Source organism: Ranitomeya variabilis, chromosome 2 (genome assembly GCF_051348905.1).
Source record: "Ranitomeya variabilis isolate aRanVar5 chromosome 2, aRanVar5.hap1, whole genome shotgun sequence".
Lineage (NCBI taxonomy): Eukaryota > Metazoa > Chordata > Amphibia > Anura > Dendrobatidae > Ranitomeya > Ranitomeya variabilis.
The window spans coordinates 120,688,160-120,703,962 of NC_135233.1; the positions used below are offsets into that span (position 1 = coordinate 120,688,160).

Here is a 15,803-nt window from a genome sequence, read left to right on the forward strand (position 1 = left end):
CAGGGAGATCCTGAAGTCCTGTGCGCTGTGGTGCTGCAGAGCCGCCAGCGCACTTCCTGGTCCAAGATGGCCGCCGAGATGTGAGAAGGGCGCTTCTCGGGAACGAGAAGCGCCCAGAGAGGGAGAGAGAGAGGGAGGGGGGCGTGTCTTGGGCGGGCGGTGGATTCCCTGCTATGCGCGTCGGAACGCTGCCATTGCCACCGCCATCCTGCTGTATGAGGGAGGGAGTCTGATTGTCCGTGTTGGAGTCCGGCCCAGGGCCGGTAAACTGTGCCACCGCCCTAACAGGGCGCCGGATTGCCCGCCATGCCTCCATTATAAAGCTGCCCCGCGGCTGCAGCGCCGCATTAGAAAGAGGATAAGGGATCCCTGAACGGGCGGTCCCCTGTCAGCTGGTCGGCCCCCGCACTTACCTTGTGCGATGGGGCCGATGCTCCATCCACCTTCACCTTAGTAGGGAGAGGGTGGAGAGCTTCTGCCGCCGTGCAACATCCGCTATGTTCAGTGGTGATGCAGTGGGCGGCTGCACGGACGCCATGGCATTCTGTCCGGCTGTGCCCTGGCTCCAGGAAACTTAGGTGGATGATTAGTCCCCGTGGTCGCCTGACAGGGAGGGAGGGAGATCGGAACGCTAAGGAACCGTCGCCACACTGGAAAGTGAGCCAGGGCTGGCATCCATCGTCGCGGGAAAGGATACAGGAGGAACGCTCCATGTACTTGCCCGTTGTTGGTGCGGGAGAGATCAGAGCTGAAAATTTGCCTGTCGCTCCCTTCCGTTAAAAACAAAAATTGGTGGGGTCCTGAGGACCCAAGTGCCTCCTGAGACACTAAGTAAGAACTGGCTCTGGATTGTCCAGCCTATGGGTGTATACTGCAGGGGAGGAGTTAATCTTTTGTGTGTGTTTAACTTAGTGTCCTCCTGGTGGCAGCAGCATAACACCCATTCGTCCTGTGTCCCCCAATGATACGTAGGAGAAAGTATTATTCATGCGATTTTAACAAATCTCATACACAACCTAATAATAATTTTATTTACTGTATATAGCACCAAAAAAATGGTTGAAGTTTTCTTTTTTTTGAATGGGCCACACAGGGATAGTTAGGTTAATGTATTGATGCAGTACACCAGTCTGAACAAATGCGTTTTTAGGGCACGCTTAGAACTGTGGGGATTTTGGATTAATCGCAATATGAAAAATATCCACAGTATAAAATGACCGAAATCTTGAGAAACTCTTGGAAAAAAAAAATATATATTTAATAGCTTAGGGGTATATGCAATCACAAAAGGACAGTAAGATAGATGAAAGGAAAGGGGGAAAAAAAAGGTTAAAAAGGAAAGATTTCTGGACTCTACTAAATTTGCTCTCTACATACTTGTTTTCCAGCAGCCTGATGAATGGGAGAAAACAGTGGCTTAGTTCAGACATTTTGTCATCATCTCCTTGATGTTCTTCACCATAACGAAGGAATTCCTCCAGGAAAGTACTTCAAAATAAAGCAAAACATTTATATTACATCCAAAGAGTTGTAATAATACAGACTTGATCACAGACAAAATGTGCAAAACAATGCAGAAAATGAGGAGGGGGACTGGGGAATAGAGGGTTTCACTAGCAAGCATGTAATCTCATTACTTAAAATGCTTCTGGGCGATAGAATATCAGAGCATCTTAATATCTTATTAAAGCATAAAATCTTCGCTTTCCAGCTCAAGACTTTGGCTGCAATCCTCGGGGCACAGCAATTGTTCATTGGGAATCAGAATTAAAAGTTTTGCATCCTGCAAGGAACCTGTGAGTGATCGGACACAGCATCCCAAGCCTGACATCTCCTCAGGACCGGAGGGAGGAAGCAGGAACCTTTCTTTGTATTATCAGTAGTGATTAGTGAACATGCTTGGAAAAGGTGTAATCCATGCTCGGGTGCTAACAGTGACTTTGGCATGCTCGAAAAATACATAAGAGTCCTCATAGCTGAATCTCGCGGCTGTTTGACAGTCACAACACATGCAGGGATTGCCCGACAATCAGGAAATCCATGCATGTGTTGTGGCTGTCGAACAGCCGCAAGGACTCTCACATATTTTGCAAACATGGCAAAGACACTTGGTTAGCACACGAGCGTGGGTAACACCTTATCCGAGCACGTTCGCTCATCACTAGTCATCACCCCCTTTATCAATAGCAGTGGATATGTGCCCTGAGTAATATGGGGAGATGAGTTTATTTATTTATTTTTTTTTTTACAAAACAATAAGATGATCATTTACCCATCCAATGGCAGCATACATGATAATGTCTGCAAGTAGACATAAGCATGCATGATTTCTGCAATCAACTTTATATTTTTAGAGGTTGTTATGAGTCTAAGGCTCCGGCTGGGTCAATAGTTTAGCCACAATTCATTTTGTACATTTTACAGGGCAAATCACTTGTAGACACCTAATGTAAAATAAAAATTGGAAATCGGGGCGTAATAAGATTTCAAAAATTATCATTCTATACGTCGGGTTTGCTTTTGTTGAGCAAGTAGCCTTCTTACCAAGCTAAAAGCTTATCCAAGTTTTTCTGCAGGGGTATATTGTGAAGGATTGCTTCCAGATTGTTTTTATACATTTCTGGGTTGGGATCATCTGCACTGTGTTCTGAGGAGGAAAAATAAATCAATGAAAATGCATAAGAATCTAAACGTAAAACAGGAACAAAAATGAAGAAAACTGATCAAAGTGAAAAATCTGAAATGTGGTTATTCCAGGCCATCACGGAGGATCTACACAGCAGACACTACCTGTAGATGAGGGAACCATGGCGCGGACTAGATTAGGGAGCAGGTATTCCAACAATGAGCTTGTGTCGTAGGAGCTTGCGATTTTCTGAAGCACACTGACTAATTCAGGGACCTTACAGAGATGTAAGAACGGCCTGCAGAAAGATTAGATAAAATATTAGTCGAGTCTGATTTGGATGATTCTTACCCTTTCACCCACCCTTTGATACAATTTATGACGTCAGAAGATCTCCCAGTGCTGAGATCTACGAGTTCATCTTCACCTCTCAGAAAATAGCTGATCACAGGTGTAAGGGCACAGAGCTTGGCTGAGCGCTACTGCCCCTCGGTCTCAGTGATCACTGGGGGTCTCAGCACCTGGACCCCTATGGAGAACATCTAACATACAAGACGTCAATCAACTATCAAAGGGCAGCTGTACAAGGCGATACAAAATGTACTAATGTAACATTTCACAGTCATACTTGAGCCTTTTAGGCTGAAGTTAAGATATTGTTATTTTGTGGAGCCGATGATCAGGATGTTAAAGTAAATTACACGACCAAAATATCACCCGCCTTGTTAGAGGTACTCACTTATTCCCCACTGCTTTTGACTGCTGACTCTGTAAGAGAATTATGATAGACCCCAGACCTTCCCGGAGCAGGGATGGCGTCTTGGGCAGATTGCGGCTGAGCTGTGACACCAGGGCTTTCACCAATGTTGGCTCCATGACCGTTTTTACAGCGAGCTGGCAGACTATCATGTAGGTAGCAGCTTTATAATCCACTAGAGAAGACTTCAACCCCTATAGTAGAAAGTAATAAAAAAAATGTAGAAAGGAAATATTACATGTGGTGCCAGAAATGCTGTTCTTTATTTTTAGCCATTTTGCAGCCGTAATAAGCACTAGTGAATTTGGGACCAAATTCTGGAACCCAAGCGATTAAGATAGAGCTGTCTTGGTGCTGCAGACATAGTACGGGAGCCAAATCATGGCGTGCCAGTCTTAAAGGGACTGTCAGCACAAAATGACTGTTCAAACCAATTACAGGTGTCCGGTGCGTCACGCTGGGGGCTAATCTTTTAACCCCCTTTACCCCTAGATCCATAACTTTTTTATTTTTACGTCTATATGGCCTCTACATGAGGGCTTGTTTTTTGCAGGATGAGTTGTATTTTAGAAAACCATTCATTCTACCACATCACATACTGGAAACAGGAAAAAAATATATCTAAGTGCAGTGAAATTTCTAAGAAAAGTGCAACTCTACAGTGTTGTGTTTGTTGTTTTTATTTATCATAATGTTCACTACATGGTAAAACTGACAATATGGTTCCCCAGGTCAGTACAAGTACGCAGATACCAAACAAATAAAGGTTTGTTGTTTTTTTTAATTTAAGTGGCAAAAAAAGATTCAAAAATTTGTCAATAAAAGAAATTTGCTTTTGTTACCATTTTCCGGTAACAGCTAGCTTTTCATTTTTCAGGATATGGGTCTGGATGAGAGCTTATTTTTTGCGTCCTGAGCTGACTTTTTTTGTATACCATTTTGGGGTACATATGTTTTCATCACTTCTTATTGCATTTTATTGCAATGTTGCAGCAACAAAAAAGGAGATTTTTGTGTACTCACCGTAAAATCTCTTTCTCTTAGCCTCTAATTGGGGGACACAGGACCATGGGTGTTATGCTGCTGTCCACTGGAGGCGACACTATACATAATCTGAAAAAGATTAACTGTGGCTCTACATCTGCAGTATACACCTCTGGACGGCATCAGCCTTCTCCAGTTTTGTGCAAAAGCAGTAGGAGGAATGTAACATGAATAACATAATTATGCCTGTAAGAAGGCAACTATGTACGAGCTCAAGAAAACAATATGAGAACTCAACAGTTACAACGGCCCGGAAAGGGCAACAGGGTGGGAGCTGTGTCCAATTAGAGGCTAAGAGAAAGATTTTACGGTGAGTACACAAAAATCTCCTTTACTCTGTTGCCTCATTGGGGGACACAGGACCATGGGACGTCCTAAAGCAGTCCCTGGGTGGGAAGCAATGGACGAATATTGTGTAGACAGGCCCCTATACTTAGGGCACCGCCGCCTGCAGGACACATCTACCCAGGCTCGCGTCCACTGAGGACTGGGTATGAACCCTGTAGTGTTTAGTAAACGTGTGTAGGCTAGTCCAAGTGGCCGCCTTACACACTTGTTGTGCCGAAGCCTGGTGCCAAATGGCCCAGGAGGACCCTACCGCCCGTGTAGAGTGTGCCGTAATACCGGCTGGAAGAGGAGAATTCTTAAGGCGGTAGGCCTCTTGTATGGTGGATTTGATCCACCTGACAAGGGTAGCTTTGGAAGCTGGCAGACCCTTGCGGCCGCCTTCCGGAAGGAGGAAAAGAGAATCAGACCTCCGGAAGGACGCAGTTCTAGACGCGTATATACGCAATGCCCTGACGAGGGCAAGCGTATGCAGAGCCTTCTCCACTCTATGAACTGGGACCGGACAAAGGGATGGTAGTGAAATTTCCTCATTGAGGGGGAAGTTGGACACAACCTTCGGAAGGAAGGATGGGACCGTACGAAGAACTACCTTGTCCTGGTGAAAGGCCATGAAGGGCCGTCTGCAGGAGAGTGCTGACAGTTCAGACACCCTGCGTAGCGAGGCGATTGCCACCAGGAAAACCACCTTCTGGGAGAGAAGGCAGAGCAGGACCTCCTTAAGGGGATCGAAGGGTGGTTCCTGCAATGCTGTCAGGACCAGGCTAAGGTCCCACGTTTCTAGTGGTCGTCTGTAGGGGGGAACCAATCGGGAAACCCCCTGAAGAAAAGTCCTTACTTGCGGCTTGGTAGCAATGCGCCTTTGAAAAAACACTGAGAGGGCTGACACCTGGCTCTTAAGTGAGCCTAATGACAGCCTGGCCTCCAGACCCGATTGGAGAAAACCAAGTACTTTGGGTAGGGAATAAGGGAGTGGGGTCTGGCCACAAGATTCGCACCAGGTAAAGAAAGCTTTCCAGGTACGGTAATAAATCTTGGCAGAGGCTGGCTTCCGTGCCCTGATCATGGTTCCAATGACTCCCGTCGAGAGCCCTGCCTGGGTTAGAACCCAGGTTTCAAGGGCCATGCCGTCAAATTGAGAGCCCCTGAGTTCTGGTGGTAGAACGGGCTTTGTGATCGAAGATCCGGGCGGTCGGGGAGGCGCCAGGGGGCGTCTGCTGAAAGTTGTACGACGTCGGCGTACCATGTACGTCTGGGCCAGACCGGTGCGATTAAGATGGTTGGAACTCCATCTTGCTTGATCTTCCTCACCACTCTGGATAACAGGGGGAGAGGTGGAAAAATGTATAGAGGCTGGAACTGGGTCCAGTCCTGAACCAGAGCGTCTGCTCCGAACGACCGTGGATCATGTGTTCTGGCCATGAAGTTGGAGACCTTGGCATTGAAGTGGGATGCCATAAGGTCCACATCTGGGGTCCCCCAGCGATGGCAGATCTGACGAAAAATTTCGGGATGGAGACCACTCTCCCGAATCTATTCCTTGTCGTCTGAGGAAGTCTGCTTCCCAGTTGTCCACACCCGGAATGTGGACCGCCGAGAGAACCGAGCCTGTGTCCTCCACCCAGTGGAGGATGTGTGACACTTCTGGCATCGCCTGGGTACTGCGGGTCCCCCCTTGGTGATTCACATATGCCACAGTGGTGGCATTGTCCAATTGTATTCTGATGTGAGAGGCAGCCAGTAAGTGATGGAAGGCCCTCAATGCCAGGAGGATGGCACGAATTTCCAGGATGTTGATGGGCATGGTCGCGTCCACTGAGGACCACTTGCCCTGTGCCATGTGGTGTAGGTGCACTGCACCCCAACCCGTCAGGCTCGCATCGGTGGTCAGAATCTTCCACTGACCTGTGAGAAAGGATTACCCCTTTGCTAGCGAGGTTGGCTTGAGCCACCAGTGCAGGGACCTCTTGGTTGACGACGTTAGCCGGAACTCCCTGTCGAGAGAGAAAGGGATTCCTGTCCCAGGACTTGAGAATGGCTAGTTGGAGAGGCCTGAGGTGAAACTGGGCCAAATTGGGACAGCTTCTATTGCTGCCCCCATCCTGCCGAGGACTCATGGCAAACCGGAGAGATCGAGGGGGTTTGCGGAGGAGGATGCACTAGACCCCTGGAGGTGTTGTATAGCATTCCCAGGAAGGTCAGAGACTGACTCAGGGTTGGTGATGACCTTTGTAGGTTGACTAACCAGCCCATGTGACTCAGAGTGTCGACTGTGATTGAGACGCTGAGCTCGCAGTCCTTGAAGGTAGGAGCCTTGATGAGTAGATCATCCAGGTATGGAACGACTACTATGCCTCTGGAGTGCAGGACGTCCATGGTGGCTGCCATGACCTTGGTAAACACTCTGGGAGCCGTGGCGAGTCCGAACGGAAGAGTCACGAACTGGTAGTGGTCCTGGTCGTTGCGAACCTGAGAAAACTCTGACAATCAGGTGCAATCGGTATATGCAGGTATGCGTCTTGTATTTCTATGAAGGCGAGATATTCTCCCTTCTCCATGGACGCAATGATGGACCAAAGGGGACTCCAGCGGAAGTGACGAACCCGTACATATTTGTTGAGTTGTTTTAGGTCCAGTATGGGCCGTACGCTGCCACCTTTCTTGGGGACTACGAATAGATTGCAGTAGAATCCTCGGAAGCGCCCGGCCGTGGGAACCGGTACTATGACTCCTGCTTGAAGAAGCGAGGGAACCGCTTGGTGGAAGGAACGAGCCTTGGCTGGCGGTTTTGGGGGAACAGAGAGGAAGACTCGGTTCGGTGGGTTGGAGGTTGAACACTATCTTGTATCCGGAAGACACTAGTTCCCTGACCGACCTGTCTTCTGTAGTAGGCATCCAGACTTGCTGGAAGAGCAAAGTCGGCCGCCTACGGGTGGGATGTCTTCCGGTGTCCGTGAGTCATGAGGAGGAAAAAAAATCTGAGGTTTACCTCCTTTGGGCTTTGACTGGCCTGCTTTTAACTGCCAGGTCTTGTCCGACCTTTGCGTCGACCACGAGTTGTCCCTGTGTGGGGAACGGTTACGATTTTGTGCTGGACGCGAGACGGACCAGCCCGAGGAATTCCGAAAGGATCGGAATCGGTTTTGATACACTTCTTGTAAGTGCGTATAGATTTCAGTTGAGGGAGAGAGGTACTCTTCCCCCCCGGAGGCGTTGGATATCAGCGTGTCCAACATTTCACCGAAAGGTCACCCACTGAGATACGGGAGGTGCGTGAGGGACTTCTTTGAGGCTGCGTCCGCTTTCCATTCAGCAGCCAGAGGATACGCCGAATTGTGATGGCGTTTGATGCTATCCCCGCTACGCACCTTGCTGAATACAGAGCTGCATGAAGCATGTAATCTGCTACAACTGCTATTTGAACCGCTTGGTCCAACAGCTCAGGAGCAGATGCTTGGAGGCCAGCTTGTAAATTTTTGGCCCAAGCCAGTATGGCCTTGGCAGCCCAAACTGAAGTGAACGCGGGAGCCAGGGAGGCCCCTGCCGCCTCGAAAATTGAACGAGCCATGCATTCTAACTGCTGGGTAGCGGTCATAGCCGTGGCATGACTGCAGAGCCTGAAGCAATGTGGAGGTTAGGTTATCTATAGACTGCGTCATAGATTGCGACCTCTGAGTGGCCCATTCCGGCGTGGCATTAGACACCGAGGCATTGGCAGGGGCTTCTTGGGGCTCTGACACAGTAGTCTGGATGAAGTCCTGGCAGCGTGTTACGTGCTGCCACTGGGGAGAGCGGTCCAGCAAGCTGTACAGAATGCATAATAGCAGTCCTGCTGTGCAAAGAACCTTACAGGGGTAGAGAAACCTATAGGGGAGCCTTATAGGTAATATGGATTCACAGGCGAGTAAAACAACTCAGCTGGTCCAGCGCCGAAGATCCAGTCATGTGCCCCCCGGAGACTGGCTGGCCTGGTCCTGGTCCTGCTGACCGGGAGATGCAGGGTTAATCCTTGCTGCAGTAGAAATGGCCGTCGAGGAGAAGAGGCAGGGGGAGAAGGGGCGGAGAGCTGAGAAAAAGGTGGCAAAGCTGTGTAAAAACGCATCCTTTCTGTCTCGATCCACCCCCTTTATGACACTGTAGAGTGTCATATTTGTCATCCGGGGGGCGGGCCGGGGGGCGGAGAGGAGGCAGCGGCTACAGCTAGGCCGAAGCCGGGGCCTAAATTAGATACCTGATGCCCAGAAAGGCTCCAGGCCGGCGCGGAAGTCTGGGGGGTCGGATCTGAACCGGACCCCCCGGATTTAAAGGCAGGATAGCGGTGGGGCTGTAAGTGGGAGGGGGGGGGCCTGTGAGGGGTCCCCCTGAGGCAGTACAGAGCTGGTGCTGCCGCAGAGACGGGGCGCAGGGAGCCCTGTGTCTGTGCCATGCCTGCCTGCACTCCCCCCGGCCCCGACAGGAGCCCGCAGCTGAGCTGGGGTCCCTGGATGCAGGCGCAGTGTGCTGGCCCATTGCTGGGAGCTGTAGAATGCTGCCTGTACAGGCCCTACCTGAGGCGTGCTGTTGTCACCTTCAGGGGCCTTTATCCTCGCCTCGACCTCAACCCAGAAACCAAAAGAAATTGGGGAAGGAGGGAGGGTCTCGACTTCGAGCCAGCACCCGAGGGACTGGGGAAGGAGCAAAATGGGGAATAGCCATCTCTACTTCAACCGGGCACCCCATAATAGGGGGCCGAGGAAGGAGCCATGCCGGGAGTCTCACAGGAGACCCACTTTTCTTCATCTGTAATCCGTCGGAAAAAAAACAGGAGTAAAAAATCTTAGGTGTGCCTCCTATGCGACACTAAGCAAAACTGGAGAAGGCTGATGCTGTCCAGCCAAAGCTGTCAATCAAACTGGGCGGTGGAGATTGAGGGAAAAACAAGCAGGTGTGAAGGTGTATTAAAACATTTGGCTCCACCATGATGCAGCTGTTCAGTTGCACAACTACTTCCAACCCGGAACCTAAAGGAGGGGAGAACCTTGATGCTGTAAAGCAGAGGTGTCAAACTGCATTCCTCGAGGGCCGCAAACAGGTCATGTTTTCAGGATTTCCTTGTATTGCACAGGTGATAATTTAATCACCTGCACAGAATGATTCCAGCACCTTGTGGAATGCCAAGGAAATCCTGAAAACATGACCTGTTTGCGGCCCTCGAGGAATGCAGTTTGACACCTCTGCTGTAAAGTACCCAATGTAAAGTTTCAAGAAAAAAAAAAAAAAAAGAGGTTGAAGCTGATGGACCTAGGTCCTTTTTTTTTTTTTTTTTTTTACAAACTAGGTGACTAGAAGGCAGGCACTTATGTTGTTTCAATAAATCCAATATATCCTATATACAGAAGCACCTGACCAGCCACAACCTGCTGGCCCAATGAGCCAAATGTCTTCTGCTTAGAAAAATAATTAAATTAAAAAAAAAAAAAATTGTGTGGAAAAAAAGCTGCTTCCTAAATGTACCAATGGATACGAAAAATATTAAGAATTGAGAGTCCTCAGTGGTTGATACCAATGGATACGAGAATTTGAAATGATCCCCACCACTGACAGTGGCTCTCACAGCTGAACCCTAGTAGCGCTAGCACTAAGCTGCTTTCTTCATTTATTGGCTGGTCTCTCAGTGCCACAGATTAATTTGCAATTAAATTAATTTGTAGAAGTCGTCCCTTCTTTCCTGTACCCTGGTGGGTACAGGAAACCTCTCCATCAATGACATCCATGTTTAAGATTACACCTTTGATCAAACCTTGTGCTAATTTGCATTAAAACGTTGCCCCACTGGAGGCCTGGGGTCCGCACCCTGTATTGTATAGGATAAAGAGTATATCGTAGTCAGACTGATACCTTCTGTACGTAAGGAAGGAGCTTGGCAACAAATGTGTCGGAGAGATTTTCTGCAGCTTCCATAGCAGCCACAATCGTTGAGACGTAAAATGATATCAAGACCCTCAGCTTGGCTTTGCCTTCTGAGTCTTTGGAAAAAGCCTATGAAATGAAATAACAGACAAAAATATGATTCTGGAAATAAAGCAGCATTAAAAAAAAAGTAAATGTACAGTGATCGCTCAGCCCCATGGTGATGCAGAAGAGACTTATCAGACAATGAATGCCACATACTGTACATAGTTTAGAGTCATTCACCAAGTAGATCACAGACTAAAGTAAGACATATGTGCACTACGTGAATAAACACAAACCTTCACAGATTTCGTAACCAAGCTGCAAACAAACTCCATAAACCCCATATCCTTGTAACAATGTGTGATTACGGTGCTCCTGGCGAGAGGGACGCCGGGCTTCTGTATAGAAAAATAACAAAAAAGATAATACGATAGTAGCATTGCAGAAATACTAATAATACATATACTACAGGTACGGCAGAAGAAAGTGCAGATACAAACCAGCCCCGCAGAATTGGGCACAGACCGGGCCCTTAGTTCGGCATTTACTCCAATCATTCATATACATGGATAAAGGAGAGCAGATGTGCGGCTTATAAAATGCAGTTTTTAACTCTTCAAACTAGAGTTTGCGGGTGGTTCAGCATTAACCCCTTTGATTGCTGTACATGTAACTAATAAGGGCAAGCAACAGATGATTTATTTTAAGGCGATTGCCCAAGCATCTAATATTCATCACCTATCCTTGGCATAGGTCATCAATATCCAATCCATGGGGGTCCGACACCGACTGATGTTAGCTGTAGCCAAGGACTACACAATAGATCCTACAAGGGTGTAGATCGGCCACTATGAACCGTACAGTTATTTTTGGTCACTGTGGGATCTGGTAACAGATGATCGGTTGGGTAGGGGACGTCAGACTCCCACCAATCTGATACTGATAGATCTCCCTGTGCACTTATCCTGCTAGAATAGGACAGGTGTACGATAGCCAACACTGGCACACACACCTCTGCAGGTATCTGAATATAAAGTCACCAACCCCGCTGACCTCCCAACATGGCAGGGACAAAAGCCGAAATACCATTTTTACCATTTAGCGTATTCAAATTTCCCTTGAAGGTTAAAATCTGTTCTATGCCAAAAATTTGCTGGCCAGCCGCCACCCACTAGTGGTGTTTTTCCATGTCCTTAGTAGTGATGAGCAAACGTGCTCGGACAAGGTGTTTCCCAGCATGCTCAGTGATTGGCTGCAGTGCTGCCGACATGATGTCAGCGCTGCAACAAATATAAGATGGCAGTGGCGAGACTCGGCGCTGACCTTGGGGAGGGTGTTTAAAAGATTTTATTTAATATAAACTGCATGCAAGATTTGGGATTTTCTGAAAGTGTGGAATCCCTTTAAGGGTGGGAGTGCTTGGCTGCAAGCTATTTAATGGGGTGACCAATGGCCGTTCTACACAACTTTCAACTTTCAGGTGGCCTGTAATCATTTATCTTGCCACATCTGGCTCTGCTGCACCTAACGCTCCTCTGGCCTTACAATGGGCAGACTGAAAGCAGCAACATTCATAACCACGTGCAAAATGCATTATTAGGATGGGACACTTGTTTAAAGGGAACCTCAGATGAGATTCATGCTGCCCAAACCATGGAAGCATGAAAAGGAGTTGGCTGGAAATTGACAGAAGAGTCAAGGGGGCGGGGACATGACACTTTCCTAGTCCAGGCTCAATTTCGATTTATGTCTTGTCTGAAAAGCAAGAGAGCTCATCCCATTGATATCTGTGGTTCGGCAGCACGACTCCTGACTGCTTTCCCTTAATAGTTTCCTTACAAGGGACGTAACACCACTTGAATACTTACCTGAATTTGGTACAGCCAGTTCCACTTGTGTGTAGGTTCTTTAATCTTTAAAAGTTGAATGACGCGGACAAATATTTTAGTTTCATGATATGGCAGAACACAACCAATCAGACTGTCTTGATTGTAGAGATGGATATGAAACCTGGAAATAAACATTATATTACTCTATGATATAACACATTATACACACAATAATAGATACTACACACAATATATATTGGGGAACCGGAATAACAGCCATTGCTTAATACATTACTAATGGAATTACCACTAGCAGAAGCTGGAGCCATCAGAGATACATTGGTGGATGGGCTGGCCAATTTAGATAGGAGTCTATCTACAGAGAGGTCTCCAGATTGCAGCATTTATCTGCATTTCCATCCAGTAGGAGTATTACATTTAATCAAATGTAATCTTGGTTGTTTGACATTTAGTCCACTAGACATGCCATATTTCAGGGCAACTAGAAGCTGGGTGGGGGTCCCACATATACTGGGCATGTATGATAAGTCCTGTGGATGCAGACAGTAATATCGGATACCGAACCTGTGAATGAGCCATTCCAGGCACTTCTGGGCAGGCCTCAGCATGAAGTAAGGGGACAGGTGGGTAAGAAACAAGGCTACGCTTTCATCCAGCTGCTGGTTCACGGCTTTGGTTTGCACGCTGCGCTCCAAGCTTTTAGAAGTGGTACTGAACAGGGTCTCCTCAAAGATTGCAAAGGACGCGTCAATCCCCATAAGCTCTTCAAGCCCAGTGCATCCTACAGAAGGATAAAAAAAACTTGGAATTATTTCTATACATTCACATACAGATCTTAAAGGGGCTGTCTGGTCATATGTTGTGATAAAGAACATCAGTATCAGACTGGTGGGGGTCTGACATCCGGCACCTGCACTGCTCATATAAGATTGGGCGACCGTATGTGAAACAATGAATGGATCTCCATCGAACAACTCCATTTAACGTGTAGCGGCTGCTGCCATGTACTACAGTGCATCTCCTATTCTTCTGAAGTACATCCTATCTATACTGAATGCTGCAGCCCCTTTCTTCAAGTCCTAAGCAGGAGGACAATGCTGGTAACTCAGAGGAGAATTACAGACAAGTAACAAGTTTTCAAAACCTGGGAGGTACACTTTAATTAAAGGGGTTTCCAGCTTTGAAAAAACCCTGTAGTTACATCTGATTAAATTAGTAAGTTATATAATTTACTAACACAGTTCACATCTAAAAGGTGATCTTCAGCAATGAGCCAGCCTTAGGGTCAGACTGCTGTACAACTCGGATGAGGATTGCAACGAAAAGCTAGGTCTGGCCGTTGGTTTTCCCGACCCAAGCATGAGAGATGCATAAAAAAACATGAAGTGGTCATGCTCGAGTCGGGACAGCCGTCTGCTAGTCCGAACATTGCATTGCAATCCTCGTCCGAGTTATACGGCCGTCTAGCACAGTACAGTATTTAATCTGTCGTTACGTCCTTTCTTTATAGAAAATGTAGAAAATGAAGGGGGCTGGCTTAGTTATTGGTATGGTCAATAAGGCAACATCATCTGTTTATGTAGGAAATATATAGAAAGAGAATAGGGATATATAGCGTCGGGGATATTTCCATTCCTGCTATTAGTCTACAGGAGCTCAGAGGTTGGCTCCAGAGGAACTAGCACCCTTCTCGAGCTAACTAATTCATTGGGTGCACCCCCTACCCGTTATATTAATAGATAAAATGTACCGATTATGCTGGATAAAACTAAATACATCGGGGCATTACATAAAAATCAGTTTACAAATATTATAATACCAGATGCTTAGATCTTTGATGTCAACTTATGGCTTCCACTATAATAAATGGGCCTGTTTATGAGATTTTCCAACTTGTAACGCTGATGCCATACAGAGACGACGTGTCATTGTGTGATCAGACCATTAGGAGTGTCATTAAGAGACCAGTTAATGGAAGAACCAGCACCAGAGCGAACAGAAATAAACTGGGATATTTTATTAAACGGAATGTGTCACCCCAAAATTTGCCTCTGTGACCTTTCCCGGCGCCTACGCACTGCAGTACTTTGCTCTGCCCTCAACAGGGAAGACAAAGTACGCCTGCACTGGAGCCGCAGCGTGAAGACCAGAAGAGGACGTCATCCTATGAAGATGGGAGGCGCTGGACAGGACCGCAACACCCATCGGACCCGAACCGAACAGGGACAGCCCCTGGGTGAGCATAATATGACCTCTTTTTCTTATCTTGCAGGTTATGCCACTTTCACACTAGCGTCGTTTGCAATACGTTGCAATGCGTCGTTCAGGAGAAAAAACGCATCCTGCAAAGTTGTCTGCAGGATGCGTTTTTTCCCCATAGACTTACATTACCGACGCATTGCGACGTATTGCCACACGTCGCAACCGTCATGCGACGGTTGCGTCGTGATTTGGCGGACCGCCGGCACAAAAAAAAACGTTACATGTAACGTTTTTTTGTGCGTCGAGCCTGCCATTTTCGACTGCGCATGCACGGCCGAAACTCTGCCCTCTCCTCCCCGGACCTTGCAATTGGGCAGCGGAAGCATCGTAAGACTGCTTCCACTGCCCACGTCGGGCATTTATTTCACAGCATGCGTCGATACGTAGGGCCAATGCACTGCGACGGGCCCGTACCGACGCTAGTGTGAAAGCAGCCTAACATCGGGGGCTTATCTACAGCATTATAAAATGCTGTAGATAAGCCCCTGATGTCGGTGGCCGCAGCTTATAGGCGAATTTTGGGGTGACAGATTCCCTTAAAGCCAGAGTTGGTTTTGCACTTTGTTATATCGTCGGAAACTGCTGCTTACCGAGAGCATAAAACGTTTCTCTGTCAATACTTGCAGCTTCCTTTGGATCAAAGAGAAGTGATGCCGTGTGATGCCGACCAAGAAGGCTGGCGTCAGTCTGTGGCAGCGCCAGGCGCTTCAGTTGGTGGGCTAAAGAAGTCATGTCTGTGGCTTGTTATGGGCACGGAGTCCTAAAGTGGAGAGAAAAAGTGTAAGAACATCGGCATAAAGGTAATATGAGCCACGTGAGAGGCAGGAGACCGGGTAGAAATTTCCATAGACATCAGTTAGAAACAAAGCAAAACTTATTGTAAAGGGACCTTAATAGATGAAGTATATGAGTAGTTTCATCACAACCGGCATTGGCTCTTAGGAATACGGTTTCTCTTCAGGGAGACCACCAGCTGCCATAAGGC

General features: G+C 47.5%; 1 protein-coding gene across 2 annotated transcripts in view; it reads right to left on the reverse strand.

Annotated features, from left to right (window-relative positions):
* Nucleotides 1-15,803, reverse strand: part of HEATR1 (HEAT repeat containing 1) — a 100,924-nt gene that overhangs the window by 81,124 nt on the left and 3,997 nt on the right. For both annotated transcript variants that reach the window (XM_077282903.1, XM_077282904.1), the window contains exons 2-10: nt 15,409-15,578; nt 13,121-13,337; nt 12,575-12,716; nt 11,003-11,104; nt 10,650-10,790; nt 3,366-3,577; nt 2,791-2,924; nt 2,545-2,647; nt 1,378-1,488 (exon numbers count right to left, since the gene is read on the reverse strand). In XM_077282903.1, the coding sequence (XP_077139018.1) occupies nt 1,378-1,488; nt 2,545-2,647; nt 2,791-2,924; nt 3,366-3,577; nt 10,650-10,790; nt 11,003-11,104; nt 12,575-12,716; nt 13,121-13,337; nt 15,409-15,550 (1,304 nt within the window). In that variant the 5' untranslated portion in view covers nt 15,551-15,578. The remainder of the gene's footprint in view (nt 1-1,377; nt 1,489-2,544; nt 2,648-2,790; nt 2,925-3,365; nt 3,578-10,649; nt 10,791-11,002; nt 11,105-12,574; nt 12,717-13,120; nt 13,338-15,408; nt 15,579-15,803) is intronic.